This window comes from Phaethon lepturus, unplaced genomic scaffold (genome assembly GCF_000687285.1).
Source record: "Phaethon lepturus isolate BGI_N335 unplaced genomic scaffold, ASM68728v1 scaffold16356, whole genome shotgun sequence".
Classification (NCBI taxonomy): Eukaryota; Metazoa; Chordata; class Aves; order Phaethontiformes; family Phaethontidae; genus Phaethon; species Phaethon lepturus.
Window position 1 is genome coordinate 8049 of NW_010548423.1, and position 26510 is coordinate 34558.

The window sequence follows — 26510 nt, forward strand, 5'->3', positions numbered from 1 at the left end:
GATCAGCTGTACTTGCGTTCAAGCATTGTACATATTGATGAAGCTTAGTAGATTAGCTTTAACTTCAGTAACAGTAGCGTTAAAGCTATTTTGATGTCAGATTTTTAACTTTTATGTGAGTATAACTTATTTTTAAATGTTTACAATTTTTTTACCTTACTGATGGATGTCTTTATATTGTGCTGCTTAACTCTATACATTGTGTTTATTATTAAATGCCAAACACTATAAATTCATTTCAGTGTTGTCAATATTTCTGGTGAATCTGCGTGTTGGTTTTAGGCTATTCTCGTGCATAGTGTCTTGTTTATATTTAGTCTGCTAGGTTCTCATTTTGATATGCACCTGAGGCTTTAAGACTGCTGCTTCCCACCCTGAGAAACTGGGGAGCAGTTTTACCCTGTGTAGGAAAAAAGCATTACTCTTAATTATGGAAGTTAGGAAGAGTTGTGCATGGGGAAAAAATATACTTCTGAGTCCTGGAATATCAGGGGAAAGCAAGCCATTCTGCCTCTCCTTCCTGTGCTTACCTGTCTAGCTCAAATTTTACATTATAGGCAATACTAATGCAGCCTGATGGATATTCCTCTTTGAATCTGGATACAAATGTTTCTAAGTATTCAAACTTGCAATCTGCCAGCGGTCTTGAGTGAAGAAAAATATTTCCATGTAAGCAGAGGAAATATTGTTTACTTGATGGCTAAACTTGACTTGAAAAGTCTGCTCATGCACTGGATTTAGTGGGGGAAGACCAGAGTAACAGGACTCCAGTTACTAACTTGTATAGGAATAATTTAGTTAACAGCAATTTTTGATAGAGCAGTTGGCTTGTGCAGCTTGAATCCTTTAAGTGTCTTCAAAATGTTGGATATTTATCTTGTGTCTGTTTTAAGTTTTATGCATTGTTCTGGTCTAACTATACAAAGTCAGTGAAGTCATCTATATGGACACCGTTGTTTCTAATTCTTCCATAAGTTGTATTCTAGGGGCTCTCCAAGTATTTTCTGTGTATTGTGGAGTATGGCTACGGGTCAACTGGAAAAGCAACTGCTTTTCAAAAAAATGATAAGATTTGGAACAGCAGTAGCTGCAGTCAAAGCTTGTAGAGGCTTTAGATATTGCTGACCTGTTTCTTAAATTGACAAATAAACTATAGTAACTATTTTAATGTTATTGGTATTTAATAGTACTCGAGTACATCAATTATACTAAGTTTAAGGAATAGAGGTCTTTTATGATAAGTATTTTCTGAAACAACACATCACTAATGTTTGTATGTCATGATAGTAATACTTGTTTCTTTCATCTTGTGTTGGCTCTGTTTTGGCAGTTACTTGAAAGTGTTTTTTTTTTTCTTGATAAAATCTGAGCACCAATAACAGTAAATGTATGCATCTGCTAGATACAGACTAGTTTAAAGATGTTGAGGAAGGGGGAAGTATTTCAGACATAAATGGTAATTCTTGTTTTATTTGCAAGATTATTTTTTATTAGAAGTTAGCTTAATGACTGCGTAATTTTTTAACGGTGTATTAAAACACCATTTCAAAGGCCTTTCACTTAGTGCACTGTTTTTGTAAATTATTACAATTCTCTAATTTTTATTTACAATACTTAGAAACTGATAGGCATTTCAGGGAGGCAGTGTCATTTTCTATCAAGGGGATTAAATAGCTGAACATGTTCACTATATTTTATCTTTAATTTCAACAGGATGTAAGTGCAGGTTGTTCTGTGTCCCTGATATTGTGCATAATTTGTGTGTGTTCTGTGTTTAGGTTTAATCTTAAAAATGGAACGGTACACATCATACATAGGATGTGAGACTTCTAAAGTGCCTTTATCTGATATTGCTCAGAGGATTATGACAGCTTTGCAGTCTATTCCTGTAGGAGAAGTTCAGACTAGCAGAAAGAATGACCAGAGTGAGTAAATCTTAGCCTATTTGTTTCTCTTTTCAGTTGAAAAACTGAAACCTAAACAAACAAAACAATATCAAACCTCTAGTCCCCTTTTTTAAAAAGAGAAAAAAAGGTGAGAGTTTAGGCTTCCAGGTTTAGAAAATCTGTAACACTGACATTTGCTGGGAGTTTTCTGATTAAATAACGCTATGTGAGTGCAAGGAACTAGGATATTAACAGTACCCTCAATTTCACTGTGGGGGTTTTTTTCTTCCTTCCTGTTCCTGCTATGTGGTATAGAAGTAGATGAGAATTTTGAACTGTTAATTAACTAATACTGTAAATTAAATGTATATGTTAACTTGACTCTGGACTAGATACTTAAAGATCACTAGAGGTACTGGGAACTTGCCAGAAGGCCTGTGAACTCCCCAGACTCACATCTGTCCTTTAAACACATGTTCATTAGCAACTCGCCCCTTGCGAAATTCTAGGGGGAAGAGTGAACAGAAGTCCCAGTGGTAGAGCAAATTAGGTAATGTTAAAAGTGCCTCAGCAGATCTTTGACTGTTGAGCAAATGTTACTCAGAATGTTGTGGATACTAGGGAGGTTTTGCAAGATGGAATTTTTATTCTCAGTTCTGTGCATTTCATAGTCTTTCAGTCTTGTTGCTCTGAAAAATAGTACATAGAAAGTTAGAGTTTTGCTTAATTTCAGTTGTCTGTTCTCTCCCAAGAACTAGATCCTGGAACATTATCTGGTCCATGGTATTTACATCTAGCATTTGTTCTTGTGTACATGGTGTTTGTGGAGCCTCAGTTTTATGTAAATAACAGTTCAGGCTCTTCTTTCACTAGTAAAGTATTGGATTAGTGAATCCTGATGATATAGCAGTAAAATGGGTAGTATTTCATTGCTGTGTAAATCAGTGATACCCATTTGAAGAAATATGGGATGGGTTCATTTTAAAATGGTACATTTGGACCAAAACCCAGGTTATTTTAAAGAAAATCGGATCTCTTTTCTGCCTCAGTTTGCCATTCTATTTCTCTTGCTACCATATCATAGATCTCTTTTCTGCCTCAGTTTAATTGCCATTCTATTTCTCTTGCTACCATATCATTTTCCCTTCCTTAATTTTCCTCTGTAATGTTTTTTGTCTTAGATGGGAACTCTGTACTGTGTGATACCTACTTTGTGTTATGTTATCTGCTCTTGATCCATTCGCGCTCTGTCAAGCTGTAAAGTTACAGATTCTTTTTAAAAAAAACCAAAAAAACCCCAAAACAAACAAAACAAAACAACAAAAACAAAACAAAAACAAAACAAAAAAACCCCCAAACAAACAAACAAACCCAAAAACAAAAACAAAAAAACCCACAAAACAACAACAAAAAAAACAAAACAAAACAAAAAAAACCCCACCACACCAGGAAGGTGTCTGGTATCTTCAGCCAAATGAGCTTGCAGTCATCCTTGTAGTGCTCCTAAATACTTACTCACTGGGGAGTGAAAGAACAGTATAAGCATTTAGTGGTGGCAGGTCACATGACTAGCTTATCTTGCTCTTATTTTTGATGTAGTAATTACTCACAATTGTTTCTAATGTACAGGCTTAAGAACAAATTTATTTTAATTGCTTTTAGGAAATTGCCTGTATATGTAGCTTTAGCTGATCAGTGTGGGTCTGGAGAGAAGAAAAAGTTTGCCTCCCTTAAAAAAAAAACAAAACAAAACCAAAACTTGTCATGTTGGTCTGTTTCAAACTGTATTGAACTGTTTTATTGGTAGTCCTTTAAAGATTAAATTCTACTTACTGGAAAAACTGTTTGTCTCTTTGAACCCAATATTTACCCTCTAATAGGACAAATATCTGTGATGTGAACTATCGGCTGAAATTCTGTAGTTATCTTGGCAGTAGAGCTTGTAAAGGTTCTATCAAGCCTTAAGGAGTTTGAAGTGAAGGGTGGGTTTCTACTGCCATCTGGTGATACTTTTTCATAAACCAGAAATTCAAGGTTGTGTAGCTCTTCAGATACCTGTAATACTAAATACTGTGTGCTGAAGAGAGAAGCTTAATCCTCATCTTCCCTGGAGGGTGAATTTGTCAAGAAAAAGTACCTAGCTGTGAAACAATTAAAAGCAGTGAATGTAAACTCATTTACTATCATTCTTACATTATAATTTTATTGTTGTAGGAAGTGTCAAGACAACCAAACATAAAATGTTTGAAGCTACAAATACAGCTGTGCCATATTTGCTATTTTAACAGCTCAGGTTAGAAGACTGAGCTGGACATAAATAACTGATGATACACGAACTATGATATACCAACATGAACCTGCATGTAATAAAGTAATAAGCTCAGTTTCTTCTGGAAACTAAGCTAGTTAGTCTTTGAAAATGCTTTTTAGTATTTTAAGTACAGGGTTTTTTAAAACAGTTTCAGTAAATAGAAATAGATGACCTTATGCTTTGTTTGACAATGGTCACCAGCACATTAAATTCACAAAGTGTCTTGCTCCTGGTAATGCAAATTTCATAGCTGAAAGCAGTGGCGGAGTGTGGTCCTTGGTATGGACCAGGAGTTAGAAGGGGGCAAAAATACATATTTTGCCCATGAGGTGTCTTTTGGCTGGGCAGTAAAAAAATCTAGATATAAAGGAATCCTAACTAATTGCAAACTCTGGAGAGACCTGCACTTCAGTGTTCTCTTTTTTTTTTTCCCCTTGTTCTTCTTCCTGTACCTACTGAATTTGTAATTACTGCTAGTCTGTTGCACCTTGTTCTTTTATTTCAGTCTTCACTTGCTTCTCCTCTTCTTGGGGCTACTGGGCAGTGTTGAGGGCTGAAACATGTCCTAACTGTTTCGTTTAGCGTAGTGCAGAGTCCCAAGGTGCATTTACAAAGCTTTTCTTTAAACTACAGCATCTGTCTACTTTCAGAGCTGTAGGCTAACTATCCCTGGTAGCTCAGTGGTGGTCCCAGGGCTCTAGCTTAGACCCAGAACTGATAGCCATCCTGCTTCTTGTGGTGACCTTTCTGTCAATCTGATTGGCCCGAATTCTCCTTGCTCACTGTTCCTGTCTGGTCTTGCAATACCTGTGCTATTGCAAGGATGAAAAATGTGAAAAAATTATCTTCTGCAGATGAAGCATGGTCAGCTCTCTATAGAGTATGATATGCTAAAGATGTATAAGCAAATACTGTTTTACTGAAGAAAATTCTTGTGGAATGATTCTACCTAATTCCAAGAAAACAGTTAAACTGTGTGAAGTGTGTAGAGTTTGGGTTTTTGTGTGTGTTTGTTTTCCTTCTTGCCCATGCCCCCAGCTTTACTTTGACCAAGATGGGATGTGTTTTCTGGAAAGAAGGAAATACATGTATTTATGGTATTATAGTAATGCTTCTTCTGAGGACCGTCTACTTTGTAGGAAAATAGATGTAATTTTTTCTTAATGGGGACAGAGCATGCTTTTGTATATGCATTTAGGAACCTGCAGGGCCCTTTTAAGCATGCATAATATTAATTTGAAGAAAATGGTTGTCCTGGGAAATTTTATTGCAGTTATTTTAGGTTTGGTAAAATGTCAGTAGTGTAACACTATATGTAACTTAAGTTATATGCACTGCTTTCAGATTCATTTGTATTGTAAAATGTTTCCCATTCTTTTTTTAAAGGTATAGAGAAGACAAAGGAAAATAAACTAGGTGATAAGGATGCACGTCTGAAAAATGAAAAGGCAAGCATATTGTAAGATTGAAGACCACTAAAACCAGTCTTTTTATAGCAGGTTTGAAGTTGTTATAGGCTGGCTTTTTAATAACAACTCTGTCACAATATATTGCATATGTTTATAGTTCAGATAACTTTGTCTTATTTTGCACTTGGCATCTATTTATCTGTGAGAGTTTTGGCCCCAATTCTATTATCCTTTTTATAGGAAGTTAGTCTCTTGTGACAGATTGATCAGAAATAAATGAATTTTTTAACCCATTCTTAGTTACCAGGGTTTAAAAGTGTTCTCAGGCCTCTGTCACTGAACAATCACTAGCACGCAATCATAAAGTGAGCTGAATCATATGAAAAATTACTTTGTATTAGGAATTTTAATTTTTGGTTGAATCTTCACTCTGAATTTGGTTTAATGTGCATGCGAGTGAGTGCCTGTACAAGAATGGGAATGGATAACTGTGACAGCCCCAACTCAGGCCGTGATTGCAAGATTGATTGAGTTGATTGATGAGTTGCAGATCCTGCAAGTGTACTCCTGCCTCAGCTGCACATTTCACAACCTTCCTTACTCTGACTCTGGTGCATGTTGCACACTTCAGCAAGTACCTTCAGGTTGCTTAAGATGCAGAAAACTGATTTCTTTTGTGGGGTGGGATAGTTTCCTACAAATTAAATAGGCTTATAGGTAGACATGCAGGTGCACCTGGATAGTAGTGGAACCCCTTTTTGCGATGATGAGGTGCTAATTTTGACTTGCATCTAGTGAAATTTTCCTACATCCACATTGTTTTCTCTACTTCCAGCCATGTCATTATTTCTAGTAGAAGATCAGTTCTTCCTGGAAGCTGCTGCTTCTCTCTGTGGTTAATTGTAGTTCCAGCTGCATTATTCTGACTCAATAATTAAATTGCTTTGTTCTTATTTGAACCTTTAAAAGAGAATTGCTTATTTCTGATTCTGTAATTACTTGAGTGTCCTAATTCAAATTCTGTGTTAAACAATAAAACTATTTGCAGTTTGACAGGCGAATACACTTGAGTGGATTAGTTGTCTTTCTGTGGTTCTTAAACATTTGGTCCTTCTGTGATACTATTTTTCCGCTTATGGTAACTTTTTATAGTGTTCACTTCTTGATTAGCATTGCCTAAGTCCAATTAATTTGTCTTCTTTCAGAACAACCAGTATTCATTTTGGTTATAGCAAAAGCTTAATTATCTCTATTTACTTAGAACCTGTTATTTTACTTCTGCTGTAGAGCTCATCCTGTGAAGTATGATCTCAAGCAGTCTAAGCCTTTTTCATCCTTTGCCTCCACAGTTCTGAGGTTTGGGAATATGGGAACCGGATGGAGGCATATTGCAAAACCAGAAAAAAAAAAATTGTCATTCTGGCTTGCTCAATCAATACAGATTGAATAGACATGACTGATATCCTTTGATCAGTGAAAATTGTCATCTTGGGGAATGGATGGTTGTTCTTTTGAAGTGAGAAGGCCTTAGTTTTTGGAATGGTGGTGACAGCAGAGGTACTGAAGGAGAGCTGTGCTACAAGAGCAGGAAATATAGTAATTATGGTAGGCTTCAGTTACTTTTCAGTGAAGTGGGTGAATATTATGCTTATGCATGGTGCTGAGACTAAAAATTAGGAGATGACTGGTTTGTGGAACAGTTAGAGAACTCACAAGAGAAATTGTTTTTTATTTCATTCTGTGTGAGATCAGGTTCAAAACTTTCTTGCTGAAAGATGCTCTGACAGAGACTATAATCTTTCCAAGGCATTAAAAGATAGATAAGTCACTATGGGAATGCTTAATTTCAAAAAAGGAAATTGCATAAAAATGAAGGAGCTTTCAAAAGAAAATGTATGGAATTTCCCCTCCAAAACCAAAACATTTGTAAATAGTATAGGGATTTATTCAAAACAGAATATTGAAGACTTAAAATGAATACTAAAATCTGTCCAGGAAAAAAAATAGGGCTAAGTAACAGTATGAAGGAGACTAGTAAAAAATGTCATCATGCAAAAAGCTGAACTTACCAGAATTTTTAGTCTTTTATAGTTGTTTCATTTTAATAAATTAAATGTAAATATAAAACAGCATACTCCAAATAAACTTTGAGAAACAGCTTGCAAATGCATCACTAATAATTGTTAATAATACATCATTTTTTTCGAATGCCTCAGGAGTTGAAAGTTTGCCAGCTCCTATAAGACCTGTTGATGATCAAGGTGTAAGAGGAGTATTGAGGGAAGATACAACTTCCTATATTTGTAAATAGTTAAACACACGTTTACCTTGGGAAATCTTTGAAAGGTTGCCAGTTGCCACTCCAGAGTCCTTGTTTATGAAATCAAGACAGAGGATCTATCTCAGCTGAAGATGTTGTAGAAGAAACTAGAAAAATAAACAGTAAGAAAATACTAGGGCCAGTATTTGGCATACCAAGGAAATTTCTGAAGGAAATCAAGGATGAAGGAATAGAATCAGAACATTACCATGCAACTTCTTGCTTTATGCTATTCAATAGCATACTGCTGTAAAGGGACCCAGGGACTATCTGGAGCAGGAAAGCTGTTCTGGGTGTAGTGGATTAAACAGAATAGAATGTAATACTTATACACCTGATAATACTTCTTCAGTGTGACTTTCATATGTTTTTCTTATGTCTTACAATCTTGAAAGTTGTTTGAAGAAATTGGTGGAGATCCAGTTGACTCAGTGGTCACTAATAACCTAGTCACTATGGGAGACAGGCTACTGAACTAGATCAATCTTACACTTGCTGATTTAACATTTTTAGTGTTGGACTGATGTTAGAAAAACAGTGGTGGTTTTGGGTGTAAGCAATATAAATCAACAAAATGATCTTTACTAAAAAATACTTGTAATGTGTAATGTAATGTGGTTCCCCTAAACTGACGACTTGTTTTGTTAGTATCAACATTTTTTCATAGAATAGCACTTCCTTCAAAGTATATTTAAATCAATTCATGTACATTTATTTTTATTTCTCCTAGTAAGTTGAATAATTGGTTCACTAAAACATTCCAATTTTTCCAGGAAATTAATGATTCCACAATTGCCTTCTTAAAAACATCTGCCAGCCCTGAAAAAAGTACTGCTGGTCAGATAGTCAGTACACTACATACTGATGAAATGCTTTGCTGTCAAGATGCCAACATAGTGAATTATTACCAGGATTTAGACTTGCCAACATGGGGATATAGAGAAAGAAATCTTTCAGTAGAAGCAAAAAACCTGAAAGATGGCAAAAAGAGTATGGCCACTGCCCTTAAAAGAAAGCAAGATGCACCTACATGTTGTTCAGAGAAAACGAGAAGATTACCTGTAAAGACCTACTCTTCTTCACATGAAAGAAGATACAACTGTACTTCTGGACAAACAGAGTCTTCTGAAAATTATCCTTGTGATATCAGAAGTTTGGGATGTGAAGAAAAAAGAGAATTGCTTGCAACTATAGAACAGGCATTGGCTTTTGTAACTACTATGATATTTCAAGATGGTTCTTCACAGCTCAACTCGGAGCAGGTTAGTGAATGATGTGTTTTGTTGAGAGTCAATTTTTAGAACCATTTGAACTGTGCATATGACTCTGATAAACACAAAACCATGTTCTTCCGGAGCCTAGAATATGGACCAGTTTTATGTATTGCTTACCAAAATATAATTGTAAAATGAGGTAAACCTTAATACTTCTGACTAAATCTTTTTGTAGCTATGAAGTAAAAATTAAAAAAAAATATGAAACTCGTGGGACTAAACAGGTATTTGTACACTTACAGTGAGACTGTTTGAATTAGAATATTTTTTCCTGGTTTTTACTATGTCTGTCACTGGATTTTTGTTTCAAGGCTGAAACGCTTGCTCCTCTACTGTGTCAGTGGTGTATTCAGTAACTCTAGTGTTACTTAATAGGTTTAATATTGCAAAACATTTGGGAAGTTTTCATTATAGGATTGCATAAAATCCGTCAGAGGAAACAGTATTGTAATTATATTTAACAGGTCTTAACCTCATCAGTAAAAGGAGTTGTTGTGTTAGTGAAGAATCAGACTGATCACCCTTACCCTCCCAGTTACTCTTCAACTGACTATGCTTGGATTGCTGCTAACAAAAATGATAAATTAATTTATCTTAAAACTGAATGGACATCTATTTGGGAACAAGAACAACAGGCTCACAAGAAATTTGCTTGGTGAGAGTATGTAGGAAAAAAATAACTCTTTTGCTTTACATGTGCTTTTAGCAACAGTGATATTGGTTACATGGCACAGGCTGAATCTTCTTACATGTGAAGCTCATTGCATTTCATATTAGTTGTATTAGTTCTGTGTCAAGCTTAGGCTAATATAAACCAAATAAGAATAAACTGTTCCTTTGGGCTCAGCATATCGCTAACTGCAGCCCTGCATAGCTAGGTTTTGATTCTGATAGGAGCTGTTTACATTCACCTAGAAATCCTTTATGAACAGTGTACAGCTATGTGGCACCAAAAAAATATTTAGAATCATGGGTTCGTCCAGGTTTATCTATCTTGTATCTTCCATTTCCAGAACTGCATTTTTTACTTAGTACATTTTTGATGGACATTATTACAGTAAACATCCTTTGAGCTCTGCTAATATTTTTTTAATTTTTTGAACACAACAGGTTTTTTAATGGCTTTTGAGATCCTGAATGAAATTTCCCTAATATTCAGTAATAATGTTATATCAAAACAACAAGATAGTCCAATTAAAGCATTTACTTTAAAAAATTAAATTTAGAAGTTGTCATATGTTTTAAAATTCCAGTTAGTATAACCAAAATCCATTTTAATTCCTTACTATTAACTTTGAAATAGTATCCCATAAAGAGAGAAATAAGAGCTGGATCTGATTCTTAGATATAATTGTCACATGTTAAAACTCCATTAAAATATTTTATGACTTTCAGTAGTAACTGCTTTATTGCAAGTTGCTGAATTTGTTTTTTTAAATTACAAAACACTCATTTTCAAGGTGTTGGACTTGGTTGTTATATGCATCTCTGCCACTGCTTCACTGTGATTTGGAACAGATCACTTAATTGTGCTTCTCCAGCTGTAATATTGGAGTTATCCGACAACCAGTTTAATAATTTGTTAGTTTAAATATAGGTTATTCTGAATTGAGAATAAGATATCAATAAAGCATGGTACATATGAACAGTAAAAATTCAATAATAAACAGGTGGAATAAGTATATTAGCATTTAGATGAAACCTGTAGGTAATTGTTGTAAGAATGATGGAGTTGCTCAATAGTAGATCTACAATATCTGCAAAAATACCTTATGATCTACACAACTTCTAGCATGTCCAAAAACTTGGTATTGTGGTTTCATACCACCAAAGATAAACTTGAAAGCTCTATAGAAAATGATTATTTTTCTATATTGCCCAAAATAGATCTTATAAACAAAAAGACACAAATAATCAGTAAAATCTATGTACTAATATATATGATTAGTAAAATCTATTTAAAGTAGCATGAATGTAGAAACTATAGACGTTTTCAAAAGGAATGGAAAACGTGATAAATGTGAAGCATACTAGATTTAAATAGCCTATTAACACTAGGTAATTACGGCAATTTAGATTGTCTAGTAACTTTGAAATGATGATTTTACAATACTACATTAACTCAGAAGCCTCTGTGATGTTATTCAGGTATATTAAAGTATTACAGGGATGCCAGTTGCTCTTTCGGATTAAGATTGCATTTAATTTTGAGTGTCAAACAAGGATTTGTTTTCTTTATGGATGCATGATAAGGCATATCTGCTGGGGTTTTAGTTTATTATAGATTAAGCTTCAGGTGTTACTGAATTGAGAATTTAATATTGAAATACAGTATTCTGCTTTTACATGAGTAAAAAAGTGTCTTGTGTTAACCGTTTAGTATTAGGTGCTAATTAAATGTAAATAAATTCACTAAACCTAGTAGCAGTATAGTGTGTGTTAATGAACTACTTCTGTGCAGGGAAGTGTTGTTTCAAATGCTACATTGCAAAGTTCCGATTATTTGCTTCAATGCAAAAGATTTCCTGAGGACTCTGCTTCAAGTTTATGGTAATGAAATTAGCTGGAAACAAGGTAACTATCTAACCTAATCTATGATCTAATCCTGTAATCTCTGTGCTTCTTATGTTTCTGAAAATCACTAGATGTAAAAGTAACTAAATTGGTGGTTAAGTAATATATTGGAAAACAGTTTTAGTACCATGGAAAAAAACACCCCTCTTGGGAGAGGTTGTGACCAGAGACTTAGCATATCAAGGTGATATATTTCTTCTCAGAGTAGGAATCAAATCATTGCATAATTTAAGGATAGCTTCCACTGGGAACAAAAGCTCTTAACACAGTCCTGACTATAGCTGAAAAGGTCAAACTGCTTCATGTTTCATGTTCCTTAGAAAAACTTTCTCTGTTCGAGAGGAAAGGCTAAAATACACTCCAGAGGTGCTCATAGTTGTCAGAATTAGGAATCACTTGAATGGGTCCTTGGTTTTTTGACAGGAATAAATAAGACTCTTTTGTATGGGTTTAAAAGCAACTTAGAATATATAAGCAATTTAGAAGATAGAAGATGTAAATATGATGTGTGGTGGTTTTTTTTTTTTCCTTGGTTCTATGTACTGAATTACTGCTGAGTGAATTACAAAAGTAAGTGTGACCTTTTGGGAAGGACTCTCTGTGGAGAGTCTTCAACTTGTGTTCAGCATCTGAAAAGTTTCATCAGTAAATCACAGTAAACTGATGATGATTTAGAATCTGCTGGGAAGATCTACACAAAGGACACTTAGCCCTGGGAATGGGAAGTGGGAGAAGAAATGTCATGACAGTGTTGGTACTAGTGACAGTTTTATAACCTGTACACACAGGAAATACTAGATCTAGGTTAGACCCTATCTGATGCATAAGATTTGAATCTGAAGTTTCTAGTATCCAAAAGAATTCCTGTCTAGGTTTCTTTAAACTTTGGAAGTTGATGCTTCTTCACCCATGATTTTTGCTATAGTCAAAAAACCCCAAAACCCTTAAAAAAACCCCAAACAAACAAAACCCAACACAAATCCCCTGCCTTTTTGAAGGTAAAAAATCCCATCATTGTAAATCAAGCAGGCACTGAAATTTCTGTCTGTCATACTGACTGCAATCGCTTGAATGATTGCACCTGTTCTTAAGATAGAGTACTAACCAGTGGAATACATACAAATACCTTAGCCCTGACTAGTAAAATATGGCATGCTTTGCCTTTGGGATACCCTAAAGGTTTGGGTTAGGAGGAGGACAGGACTTGCGTATCATTTCACAATCTTGAGGAAAATATGCTTTTATCAGCAGACTCTTCACCCCAGCTTGATCCTGGTTTTGTTTCACTCCTTTCAGCTTTGTTCTGTTTCAGTTCTGTATGTGCCGCCTCCTCACCTGGAAGATGTCATCCTCTTTCCAGGACTGAATTGGTGGCTATAACTCTGTACTGCTACCCTCACCTTTGGTGAAAATTTTAGCTGGGAAAGAAGGGATGGATGGATGGATGGTTGGGGGGTTTGATTCGTTATCCTTTTTCAGCTAGAGACTGTCTTGTGCTCATTGTAAATAGAGATAGGAGAAAAGGATCGTTGAGGTATCTCGGAGACTATTTGGTAACAGGATTCTCTTCTTCCCTGTGTCCTTCGTAAAATGTAGTTGTTATTAGCAAAATCAGTGCTCACTTCATGCAGTCTTCACATGAGCTTGTGAATGTCTCACATCTCACTAGGCAGAGCCTTCCTGCAGCCTTTAGGCACTTTCCAACAGCCATCAGCTGCCCAGTGTTACCACCCATCAGTGAGGCTGAGTTGCTTAGTCTGACTTTTCACAGTGCATCATTTGAGTTCATGGCAAATCTGTTACAGTTGTCAAATATTGATTTAATTCCTGTAAGGATTATTTCCTGCTGATGGACACACCCAAAGTTTGGTTTTGTAATGGATGCAAGTTTGACATACTTTCTTAAACTGCACAATTCCAAGGCTAAGACTGTCCTTCCAATCACAGACTCTCTTAGTAGGGTATCCTTGAGACAATTTCTGAGGCTGTTCCTTAGCATGTGTTAGCTTTTCAGGTGAATAGCTGTTTGCATTTAGAGAAAAGTATAGTGAGCTACATAAAATCCTGGTATGAGACCATGCAGATGAAGTATCTTTCAGTTATCTGGCCACTCCAGCAGAGCTCAAGTTGATTCAGGGACAAGATGTCTCCTTCCCTAACATCTGCTGAGCAGCCACATGAAGTTTTTTTCAGCAACAGTTACATCGGTGGAGGTAACAAGCCTGGTTGTCTTTAGAATAGTCCTGCAGCTGTAGCTTGCATTATGGACATTAAAGTTTGCTTCCAGGTAACTGAGTCCGTAGGGTTGCATAGCATGGAGTTCTCTATAAATGTACCTGTGGATTGTTCTTTGAACTTAGGGGTTGCTGAAGAGGATACTTGCATCTATCTTTGAATATATCACAAAGCATTCTAGTTACTAGCTTCCCTTTCCTCTTCTTTGTAGTACTACAGCACATATGTTGAGATGTGTAGTTAAAATGGAAATGAAACAGGACTAGACTTGCTCCATGTGAGGTATCTGTGTGAACATGAGAGGAAAGTGCAGTGTAAGCACATATGATCGTGTGGGATAGAAGGTTCTGATTTTTGGGAGCGATGCATTGTGTACCCATATATGAATTCATATATATATTAGAGATCTTAGAATTTTGATTGCTAGGAAGTAAATTTTCTCTCCCCTGATCCCCAAAAGGAATTTTGTGGATATCAGTCAAGTTAACACCAACAAAAAAACTATATCAGAGGGAGACACAAGAAAAAATTGAATTTAAAATTTTTCAGTGATAAGAAAGAGAGGCTTTTATAGTCAAACTTAAGAACCAAAGGTTTAAATCTTAAGAACCAAAGGTTTGCTTACATTTTAAAACTTGGGGGGGGGGGGGAACAACAAAAAACAAAACCCCAACCCACAAAAAAAAAACCCTCTTCAAAAATAATCAATACTGAACTTACTCCTATGTAGTCATGATACTGACTGTTTGTGTACAGCTGTGAGTTCAATGTTTAACACTTTTGTAGTGTAAATACTTGTCTATTTATGATGTCTGTCTACAAGGAAAGGTGGGCAAAACCTGAGAAGTATTTCTCAGTATGGGAGGTAAGTTAAATATTTTAATTGTCTGAAATAACTTATTTTTGTAGTTGCTGATAGTGTCGTGTTAGATCCAAGGATTGCAGCATGGCTGATAAACCCCAGCGACACGGTTCCCTCTTTTGAATGTTTAATACAGAAGTATTTTGAAAAGCCTTTTTCTATGAGAACAGTAAATACAGACACTTTGAGAAATGCATCAGTAAGTAGTTTGTTCTAAATTGTTTGTGGTTGGGTTAAAAAGGGAAGGAAATGATGAAAGAATTGCTTTTGCTTACAAAATATTGCAAAAAAAAAAAATTACAGATAATGCTTTTCTGATGGAAGAAAAATATTAATACTATTTGTTGAAAATCTAATTTTAGAGCAGGAGGATAAGGGAAGGGTTCACTGCATTCTATCAAGATGGGATCATATTCTCCAGGAACAGTTGTAAAATTCTTCTTTAAAAATGTGAAGTTCAGTAACAGTATTGCTTAACGTATAATCTGATCTTTTTTCTTTCTAACTCCCTGCAAACTTATTTCCAGCTAAACCACACCACCAGCTTTCCTTTCCAAAATGTCTGATGTCTTCTCTAATTCCTGTGAACCAGTAGCTTTTATTTAGTTAATTTTGCTGAATTTCACAGCTGGTAAAGACACCACATCTTAGGCTGTGGAACAGTAGGGCGTCAAATGTGAACCTTCAAGCATGTGTATGAAAAATCTGTGAATTTTTATTCCCAGTAAGAGAGCATGTGTGGTGAACTTTTTGTGAAGTTATTCCCAGCACTATAGAAATGTCTTACTGTCTTAAACTTATTTACTGAATGTTATAAAATATTTGTATTTTGGGCCATGGTGATCTACTCTTGACCCATTAGCGAGGTTGTTTGACCCCTTCAGAGGTTGTTTGAATGATAAAAATAGATGTGCAGCAATCTAAATAATGTTTTTCTGAAGCCTTTCAGTTTTCAGAGACCTTGCTTGTTCAGACACAAATATTGTAACATGATTATAGAGCTTCTAGGATACAAATCCACAGATGTCAGGTGGATTTAGGGCATGGACAGATATCAGTTGTATCAGCACATACCCATCAGTATAGACATTTCTGAGAAAACCAGAGCCATTTTATGTTAAAACGCTAGCTGTAAACTGCAGTTGTTCAGAAGCTACTTCAGGAATTAAGCTATTATTGTAGGGAATGGACAGGCAAACAGGCAGAAGCTATAAACTTGTTCATTATTTCTATATGTGATGTCCCCTCCTGTGAGTCAGCATCCTTAATCTTGTCTCTTTCCTTAGCTTGACTCAGTCTTTTGTTCTTCATATATCACGTCTATTCTTAGTTACCATTTCTCAACTATGTTATCCTGATTCCCAGCTATGAGTTAAATATTGAAGTCTTATTTCCTTCCTGCCCTACTTCAGGTCTGGTTTGTTTCCTTGGCCCAACCATCTGCAGTGGCTTTATGCTGACTTGTTCATCCAAGTCCCAGTTAATGCCTCCCTCTAACATCCTGTGATTATCCCCCCCCGCCCCATTCCTTATGCAATTAACTTGTTCCCTGGACTTTCACAATTTCTTTTTGGCTTATCTGCTCAGTAAGTCCCAGTTCTTCATGTGAATCCTAGATGTTGCCAGATTTATCTTTTCAGCCTTCTTGCTCTGACTTTACTGGTGGGTTCCTAACAGCTGTCTGTATTCCCACGGGGATCCATGCCAGATGATATATCAGGTCTTGTGCCCCACTACTTCAGTTAAGCTCCTTCTGTATTGTGCTAGTCTTGTCCCCCTGGCATTGGAATGAATGCTGTTTTGTTCTATAGCCTGCTGCTTGCCCACAACACCTCTTTAGCACAGAATATGTGCTACTTGCTGCTTGTCTGTATGATGCTGTGCCAAAAGGCTCAGTAAAAGGGGCCATAGTTCATATACCTTGAAACCTTTACTGAAACAGGTGCTAAACATCATACTGCTCTTGTCATTGCTACATTTGCTGATGAGGAATCTTGGTGTCAATTGAAGCCTGTCATTGGGCTTACTTCCACCTCCAGAATGGGATCAAGTTGTCTGTTGCTGAAAGCGTAATGTTTCACAGACAGTTCATTTTTTCCAGAACCAGTGGACATGGACAAGGTTTCTTGGAGACACATTGATGGCTTCTCACTGGAGTGTGGGCTTACTTAAAAGACTTTGTCTGGGGTAGAGCGGAGCCCTCACTGATGGGACTAGACTGTTATAAAACAAGGATGACTACCAATGGATCTACATATTTCAGCTTTGAAGACACCCCTCTGCATCCTACCTTCAAGGGCCTACCATTTCTCAGTCTTGCAGTGTTCAAGCCTGCTCTGGGCCAAGGGGAAGCCTGAAGAGTAGGTGTCCATATTGTCTACTCAGCAATGACTGACACAAACAATGCTGAAGTTGTATAGACTAATAGCCCTTAAGCAGATGAGGAACCCACGTGGGCGGTCAGTGGAATTCATTACCCCGTTTTAACTGTTTTCTGCTGCTGTGGCTTTGCTGGGACATGCTTCCTACTAACAGATGTCAGCTTATGTAGAATCTTGTTTAGTCTTATGTGCTGTTATTGTGAGTCATATGGTCATTTCAAGGTAAAAACAACTATGGTCCAGGCTTACGCGTGTTCTTGAATGACTGCTACACTAGTGCCCCTTTATTTTATGGTATGTGGTAGGAAAATATGTCCGCAGCAAAGATTACCCCAAAACTCGGGTAATTTTGTTTAGCATGAAACAGAACATCTTGTAACTAGTAGGTATCTCCCATGCTTCTGTTATGCTCGGCACTTCTCTTAAAAATTAGTTGGACCGATATAAAGTTCCCATGATGGTTCTTCCTCAGCTGTGTACCAGAATGCATGCCTCTGTAGCAATAATGTGTTATAGTTTGTCCTAATATAAACTAATTTTCAGTCAGTTCTGGTTCTATTGTATTTGTGCAGCAACAAGTAATTTGGATTCCTTCTGCATTCTGTTTGGATCAAATAATGGATGAAGCATTGCTCTTGTCAGTCTGCATCTGCTGTAATGCTTTGGTTCCAGACTTCTGTTTTTCTTCAAATAATGGGGCTGTTTTGCAAATTGTAGGCCAAAATTGTGAATTTTGTGTACAATGCAGATTTTTATACACTGTTTGGAGAATAGATTATGCTTATCTGTTGATTTACATCTGACTCTTGCACTGTGAGGGCACAGGATCAAGTATTTGGTGTCTCAGCCCATGCTTACCCTCACTCCCTAGAAGTACACCCAGGAGTTTCTGAGAGTCATCCTGAAGATAAAGGGGGAATAATGGCATCTAATTCAGGGACCAATTCCTGCAAAAGACCCTTTTCAGATGGAAAAAGGTGTCCAGAGATACCTTCTCACAAACTCAGAAGGATCCTTACCTCCCTGAAGAGAGAGGAAGATCCTCTCCTGTCCATTAATTTTGATATGAATTCCATTTTTTTTATTTTGGAAAAATCCTTAATTTGGAGATCTGTTTAGACTATAGTAGATCCTCCTTTAGGAAGGATTTTGAAGGTTTCCCAATGGCTTTGATTATTCTTACCTGCTTTTGCTTCAAAAGAACTGCTGTTCTGGCTGGGTAGATTAAAAGTCCTGGAGGACCATAATATTCTGACATCAGGCCTGTTCTTAAGAAAATGTTCTTGGAAACAATTTCAGTGGCAATCTTTCTGTTCTAGTTCATAATTCATAGCTTAATGACATCCCCCCCAACTATCATGGACAGGAATCTGCAATCAGTACTGTCTGGGATAATTATCTTGCATTCTGCGTTTCTGTACTTACTCAAAATTCCATAGTCTTATGGGGTTTAATGCAGGTTTTCCCTGTTAGACTTCTCTTGTGAGTCTTTCCTTTCAGGGATTTTTTTTCTTCTTTTTTCTTTCTATTTACTATATAAAACCAGAACTATACTAGACTCTTTCTTAGAAGTCTTAATTACCCTTATTAAAAATAATGCCTTATGTCAAATGTGTCTCACATCTACCTTTTTGGATCGTCAGATGCCAAGCTCAGGGTATGGAACTCTAGAGGATCTCACTAAATTGAGTAAGCATAAATTGAATAACGCATACAGAGTAGTTTCAATTCACAAAGAGATCTTGGAATCATTGTTGCCAGTTTTGTTGGTTCAATGTGTAGCAGCAGCCAAAAAGCCAACAAAATATAGGCACCATAAGGAAAGGTTCTGAGAGCAAAAATGGGACATGATTTTTTTTTTCCATAGAAAATCTTGATGCACCCACATCTTGAAGATGGTGTGGTTTTGGTCTCTGCATTTCAAGAAAGGTACAGTGGGCTTCTAAAAGGTCAGAGGATGGAACAGCTGCTTTATAAGGAGGCTGTGGAAAAATTTGTGGTTATTTAAGATGGAGATGGAAAGGCTGAAGGGCACTATACTAGCAGTTTTCTTTCTCTGTTGGTTATGTTTTCTAAACTTACTATTATTTTTGGTTCTCTTCTTTAGCCTATCTGACATTAAGAAATGTCTATCTTAAAGTATTGTGGCCAAGTTGAGCCAATAATTCAGCTATATCCTCAGAAGTATTTATCAACATAGAGTAAATGCTTCTTTGTACATAAATAACCATTAATTTAATTTCACTGTTTTACATAAAAAACTAAGAACTATCATAACATGTCATACTTAATTCCATGTAACCTATTTTCCTGCCTCCAACAGAGACCAGTATGTGATTGTTGGGGAAGAATGTATGAACAGAGAAGCACATAACTTTAGTCCTCTGGAATGTTGTTCTAGGTTCTATTGTTTGTGGCGCAGGAATTTTATGGGACAATGCTAGTGTTTTTGCACTTAATGGCTTGGATGTAAATCTATTCCATAATTTTGATTGTTCAGCCATCATGAAAGATACAGGCTGCAGGAAAGAAAATCTACATCTGCAGCGTTTTTTCATTCCCATCTTTCTTCACAGGAATTTTCTTCATGAAAAGCAGCACTTTATTGTTTGTTTTGTGTATTAGCCTGATTAACAAATTTAATAGGATGACATTAAGTTTATTTTTATTGTTCATGTTCTTGGACCTAATGATTGTATTCTCAGTGTCTGTATGCATTTCAAAATCATCTTCTAGCCAACTGAATGAGGTGGCATGGCTTTGTGCAGAACACCTATGGAACAGAAGGGAAGGAATTGAATAGTTCAGGCACGGAAGAGTGGCAGTACTGATAGGACAAAGAAAATTGCAAGGAATTTTTCCTCATTTTACAAGTAGTAATAGAATTCTGACTTCAATATCAAAGGCAGTATAGTAGTACTCTTTCTCCATACTCAGTCTATGCAAAATGTAAATAAAGGAACAAGTAAAATCTTGAATATTCATGACCTCTGCTGCTCTGTTCATGAATTGTGTTTCGCAGAGGTCTAAGAACATTACTAAAATATTAAATATAACAGGAGACATAGAGAAAAATATATAGTTTAATACCTTTTAAAATAGATAGTATTTTAAATATTTTAATGTTAACGTTTTAATATTTTAATGTTATTTGTATCAGTATCAAAACATAGGTGTGAACTTGGAGAAGCTCTATAATGTAATGATGGACCTTGCTCATGAATTACAGGTAAGATATAAAAAATAGTTACTCAGATATAACTTCAGAGGTATTATCATGAATTAAAGACAGTTAGTGATGTGCTGCTCATTCAAATCCGAATCTCTACTCAAGTTAAATAGAAAGCTTCAATCCTTAGTGGTTTATAGTACTAGTCAATATTTAAAATAAAGTTGCCCATCAAATTTGCCATTTTTTCCAGAGGGAGAAAATGGTTAGTCTCAAAGTTTCTTTAGAAGAAACTTTTCCTCTGCAACAGTTAACTGAATATTTAAATGAAGATTCTAAGAATGGGAAATGTTCAGAATATTGTGACTTCTCTTTTGGTGTTCTAAAGCTATATGAAACAAGCATTAACAGAGTTAAAACAGAGTGTAGCTGTGGTTTTTTCAATGTATTCCTTGGGTACAAAAACTTCAGCATATCTTTTGATCTGGGCTGTATTAACACTCGTCAAGCACTGGAACAGGCTTTCTTGAGAGGTGGTTGATGCGCCAAGCCTGTCAGTGTTTAAGAGGCATTTGGACAATGCTGTTAATGATATGCTTTAACTTTTGGTCAGCCCTGAACTAGTCAAGTAGTTGGACTAGATCATCGCTGTAAGTCCCTTCCAAGTGAACTATTTTATTCTATTTTAGCCCTTATTGCTGTTCAGAATGCATCTCAAGAAGTCTTTTAGTGATTTTTTTGTGTGTTTTTTCCCTGTAGTCTTATACCTGGAAAAGTGTCAGAATTTAGGGATATACTTAGGTTCTGGTGGAAGGTACATCATAGAACCCTAGGTGTTTTCCTTGAAATTTATGGTAGCAAGTGCAGGGCTTAGACCATTAGTTGATGGAACCATATTAATCTGGATATCTAAGTGGCCCAGCAGGATGATGAAACAATCTGTGAAGGAAGGCAACAGGGAAACACCAAAGGCACAGAAACACTGAGAGACAACATACAGGAGTTTTTAGACAAGTGTTACTGTCCAGTTGCTTCAGTGGTTAGAGAAAAAACAGACTTCCTGTTTTTTGTAACTGAGTTTAGCACGTAACTCTATCCTCTCTTATCTTCTTCCTCATGAAAATAAAGTTATTAATTCTGAATGGTTGCTTGATTGTTCAAGTGAATAAAGAAAAAGGGATAAGTGAATAAAGAAAAAGGGATAAGTGTATGTCCTATTCTCATGGAGCTTGCTCTAAAAATAAACCATTTAGAAAAATGAGGTATGTATATTTCTTTATTACTATACCTGTACAAAATGATTACTCTTACAAAATATATTACTATTCTGCACAAAATGAAGTGGTAATGGACTACAATATTTACATACTATAATTCACACTAAGTAGTATTTCATTCCACAAACAGTGTGACATATAAAAAGGGATTATACAGAAAGTGAAATACTGCTTACTGGAAAATAGATCCACATAATGATGCTACTATATGTTTTAAGATTAAAATTGTCTGATACTGAAGAATTTGTTTGTATCTTGCTTTATAGGCTCAAGGTTTGTGGAAATTATTTTGCACATTAGAGCTTCCCCTTATCAAAATTTTGGCAGGTATGAAAGTTCTGTTCAAAATATGAATCTTCACTGTTTTCACACAGCCGCTGACTATGTTGAGGTAGAATGTCACACCTCAGAATACTAAATGTTATCTTAGCCTCATAACAGCTGTGTAAACTTGAGTTTCCATTTTACAGTCTAAGAAGCACGTAAGATAAAAATTATAAATTTTTGTCAGTGTTCTCAGTATATAATTGTGTTTACAGTGATGGAAACACACAAAATACATGTGAACAAACAAGAACTGAAAAAAACATCAGAGATTCTGGGGGTAAACTTTGTCTTTATTTTTTCTTTTGGAAATTCTATAGCATCATCTTTCTGCCTTTACTGAGGATAATTGATTAAAAGGAGAAGGAATCTTTCTGTTTTCTCACATTTTACATGACAGTTTGGGGTTTCTAGTATTTGTATTATTATAAATGTAAATATCATTAGTTTTATTTTAGGATACTTCCATGTTTGTTTAGGCAAGCAAAAGAGAGACACTTGCTTCGTTAGCCTTGCCCTGGAACTAAGATTGCTTTGCAAAATGCACAGGTCCTTTCTGGGTTATGTGTTATGGAGTAAAAATTGTAGTAGCTCTTTCTGAACCTACTGTTATCAGTAACCATCTGCTTGATAGATATTTCCCTTTCTCTGTATAAATAAAACACTCTTTACAACTTACATGTTCTGAGAGTTCTAAGTTTGCCATTTCCCCATTGCTGAAAATAGCTACAAGAGACTCCTCTTTTGTGGCATAAAATCTGACTTACATAATCGTAGTGGTCTGACATTATAAATTTACCAGAAGAATTTGCATAGCTCTGTTTCTTACAGATCTCTATAGTCTTCAGTAACCTAAGTTATTTTCCCACAAATTTTGGTACTTTTTACTACAGTAAATCCCCTTCCCAGATCATGAAGAAATATAGATTAAAGAGTATATAAGCAACTTACTAAATGAAATGTTGATAGCCAGCAATGATTATACTTTATCAAGTAGTCTATTTTTTATGTAGAAATCCAAGATACTCTTTAACCTAGGAAGTAGCAGGTATTGAAGAAAATAGTAATGTAAACAGAATAATTCCAATGTGCTAATTTATAGTTGCGACTCAAAGAGCTTGAACAGGAAGCTCATCAAGTTGCTGGAGAACAATTCCTTTTGACCAGCAGTAGTCAACTCAGAGAGGTAATATTTATACTACTATTATTAAGTAAGTTCTGTAAATTGCTATTGATACAGAAGAATTATAAAGCATATAAAATTGTCCTTACAACTTCAGATTTTTTTTATAAATATTAATTATCTTATTTTCTGATTTTAATGGAGGCCATATAAGTCTTTTATACATCTGGCAATGTTGCATACTTTGTATTTTAATGTATTTACATAAATTATGCATTTGATCTTGGTAAATACACTACTTTTTCAGTAGCTTAAAAATAAAGATTTGATCTTTTCAATTCTCTTTGCTAGTTCTCTTTTCTACTGTATGCTCTATTTTGCTTGAAATCTGTTTTCTACACTTAAGTTCAGGCACCAAATAATTTTCCTCTATGTATCAGCACTTGAAACACTGAAACATCTCTTAGATGTTTTTTCTTACTGTAGGTACTATTTGAGAAGTTAAAACTACATGCACTGTGCGAGAAAGTTCACAGAACTGAAATACAACAACTTGTGTCCACCTCAGAAGTTGTGGTGAGATGGGGAGGGGTTTTAAAACCATCTGCACAATTTAGCAAAGCTTCGAAGTTATATTCTGAAGTTGTCATTTGTCTAAACTTTTCCTAACATACTTGATTTATTTTTGTATTGTAGTAATCATACTTCATTTACTTATGCCAGAAATAAAAGTTGCACTCCATGATGGGGAAAAACAAACTAGCTACTGAAGCAAAACTTTAGCTATAAACCAGGGTTAAAAACTTTAGTACCAGCATTCATGTATGAGCATCTTCCTCAAAGGAGGGAAACTTTCTTACTGGTCAGATTTTGGTAGGTCAGTATGACTGACTTTTGGGTGAGAGAGACCACTGGTGAAAGAAAAGAACATTAATGTAAAATCTGCTCATGAAGGAAATGGCAGCCCAGACTTTATCTTTGCTGTCAGGAGGTCTGGGCTAAAATCATGTTGTCATCTTTTTATGGACTTTGAACTCATTCATTCATGCTAAGTTAAGAGGTCTGTAGGAAATTATTTGATACCTGTGGTTTGAACTGGGAGTTGTTGCGTTCTTTATATGGTCCAGCGTTTTACTTGTGAGCATGAATTTTCCTCAGATTGTTTTTGTTTTGTTTTTTTTTTTTTTTCCTCTCTGGAGCTGCTTGTCTTCAGTAAGAGTGGTTGCATTTAGAGTCAGATCTGTAGGATCTTGACAGAATCTTGTTGCCTCAGAGTAGTAATGACCAAACAGTTTAAATACTTTGATACACCAGTACAAGAAATCAAATGTATCTTCAGAATCAGTGCAATAAATACTGGACATAGGAAGCTTCTCTAGTTCTTTCTTCTGTTGTAGCAGATGTAGCACCACATCTATATGTCTTTTAAATATCTCCAGGGATGGTGACTCAATCACTTCCCTGGACAGCTTGGTCCAAGGAACTTTTCCTAATATCCAATCTAAACCTCCCCTGATGCAACTTGAGGCAGCTTCCTCTCATCCTATTGCTTGTTACTTGGGAGAAGAGACCAACACCCACCTCACCACAACCCCCTTTCAGGTAGCTGTAGAGAGCAATAAGGTCTCCTCTCAGCCTCCTCTTCTCCAGGCTAAACAACTCCAGTTCCCTCAGCCACTCCTCATAAGACTTGCTCTCTAGACCCTTCACCAGCTTCATTGCCCTTCTCTGGACACACTCCAGCAACTCAATGTTTGTCTTGTAGTGAGGGGCCCAAAACTGAACACAGGATTCGAGGTACAGCCTCACCAGTGCCGAGTACAGGGGCACGATCACTTCCCTACTCCTGCTGGCCACACTATTGCTGATACAAGCCAGGATGCTGTTGGCCTTCTTGGCCACCTGGGCACACTGCCGGTTCATATTCAGCTGGCTGTCAACCAGCACCCCCAGGTCCCTTTCTGCCAGGCAGCTCTCCAGCCACTCCTCCCCAAGCCTGTAGCGTTGCATGGGGTTGTTGTGCCTGAAGTGCAGGACCTGGCACTTGGCCTTGCTGAACCTCATACAGTTGGTCTTGGCCCGTTGATCCAGCCTGTTCAGATCCCTCTGAAAAGCCTTCCTACCCTCCAGCAGATCAACACTCCCACCCAACTTGGTGTCATCTGCAAACTTGCTGAGGGTGCACTTGAACCCCCCATCCAGACAATTATTTTGAGAAGCTACTAGTAGTGATGGAATTCCTTCTTAGAAGAGAAGAAGCCTCTGTGTGGCTGCACCTGTTTCTAATTTGCTGTGTATTTCTCTACTTTACATGGGAGCCAAATTAAAGCACACAAGCCATTGCTGAGAATGAATGCCTCTGGGGAAGGTAGAAAGGTAGTATTTGTTTCTCCTGTGAGATACAGGACATTCAACTTTTGGGCCAAGTGTCTGAGCTACCAGATAGGATCTCTGAGACAGTTTCAACTGTATAACCATAAAAACCATACACTACTCAAGGAGAAGGAGATTTCATAGATCAGTTACGTAGTCTTGGAGAATGAAAGAGAGCCTTGGGAGATGTCCCTGCTCATTGCAGGGAGGTTGGACTAGATGACCTTTAAAGGTCCTCTCTAACCCAAACTATTCTATCATTCTATGGCAGGGATCAGTGAAATAGAATGCACATCGTAAGATTTGTTGCACTAATCAAAGCAATGCTTTTATCTAGTCCAGTACTCTTTCCAACAACTGCTGAGACTTGGTTATTTAGAGAAAGGCAGGCTGAAACTTTCCAATAGATAAATACTAGATAATTAATCTCAGTATGTTGTCTCTTCCTGATAGCAAGAAAAAAAAAATTATGCATTTAAATTTCCTTTCTGGTACAGTTGCATCTATTTTTCATCCTGAACTCTTGTAGTTCCAGCTATTTTTGTTGTGATTATAAATATCCGATTTCTATTTTAATAATTCTTTTTCTTAACAAAATTTCATGGCGATTTACAATCAAAGTAATCAGGAATATGCCTTATTTTTATTACTTTTGGATTTGACAATTTCAATTTTTCTTGAATGTCTCCTGGAACTTGTAGTAGGGGACAAACAGGAGAAATTCTCCTGTTGGATTTTGTGTGTGTGTATGAATATGTATGTGTATATGTATGTATTATTTTGTATACTTTTGTCATGCTCTCTCTTGCATTGATGCTCTCTAGCACAAAAAATAAACAAAGGACCGTAAGTAACACATCCCCCCACCCCGGTCCCAATGCCCCAGTGTTTTCAAAGTTCTTGTGGGAAAGTTTTGATGTCTGCATGTCTTTTTGTCCCTGCCTGGGACAAAAAGGGAAATTAAATGGGAAGGGGTAATCTGCAACCCTCCT

General features: G+C 36.3%; 1 protein-coding gene across 1 annotated transcript in view; it reads left to right on the top strand.

Moving 5' to 3' along the window:
- Positions 1–1792: 1792 nt before the first annotated feature.
- POLN (polymerase (DNA directed) nu) overlaps positions 1793–26510 on the top strand; it is a gene marked incomplete at its 3' end in the record, with an annotated part of 26202 nt that continues 1484 nt past the window's right edge. The window contains exons 1-11 of the mRNA XM_010289959.1: positions 1793–1925; positions 5584–5645; positions 8700–9188; positions 9665–9855; positions 11662–11774; positions 14919–15070; positions 20413–20481; positions 21965–22025; positions 22238–22302; positions 23125–23208; positions 23632–23721. Of these exons, the coding sequence (XP_010288261.1) occupies positions 1793–1925; positions 5584–5645; positions 8700–9188; positions 9665–9855; positions 11662–11774; positions 14919–15070; positions 20413–20481; positions 21965–22025; positions 22238–22302; positions 23125–23208; positions 23632–23721 (1509 nt within the window). The remainder of the gene's footprint in view (positions 1926–5583; positions 5646–8699; positions 9189–9664; positions 9856–11661; positions 11775–14918; positions 15071–20412; positions 20482–21964; positions 22026–22237; positions 22303–23124; positions 23209–23631; positions 23722–26510) is intronic.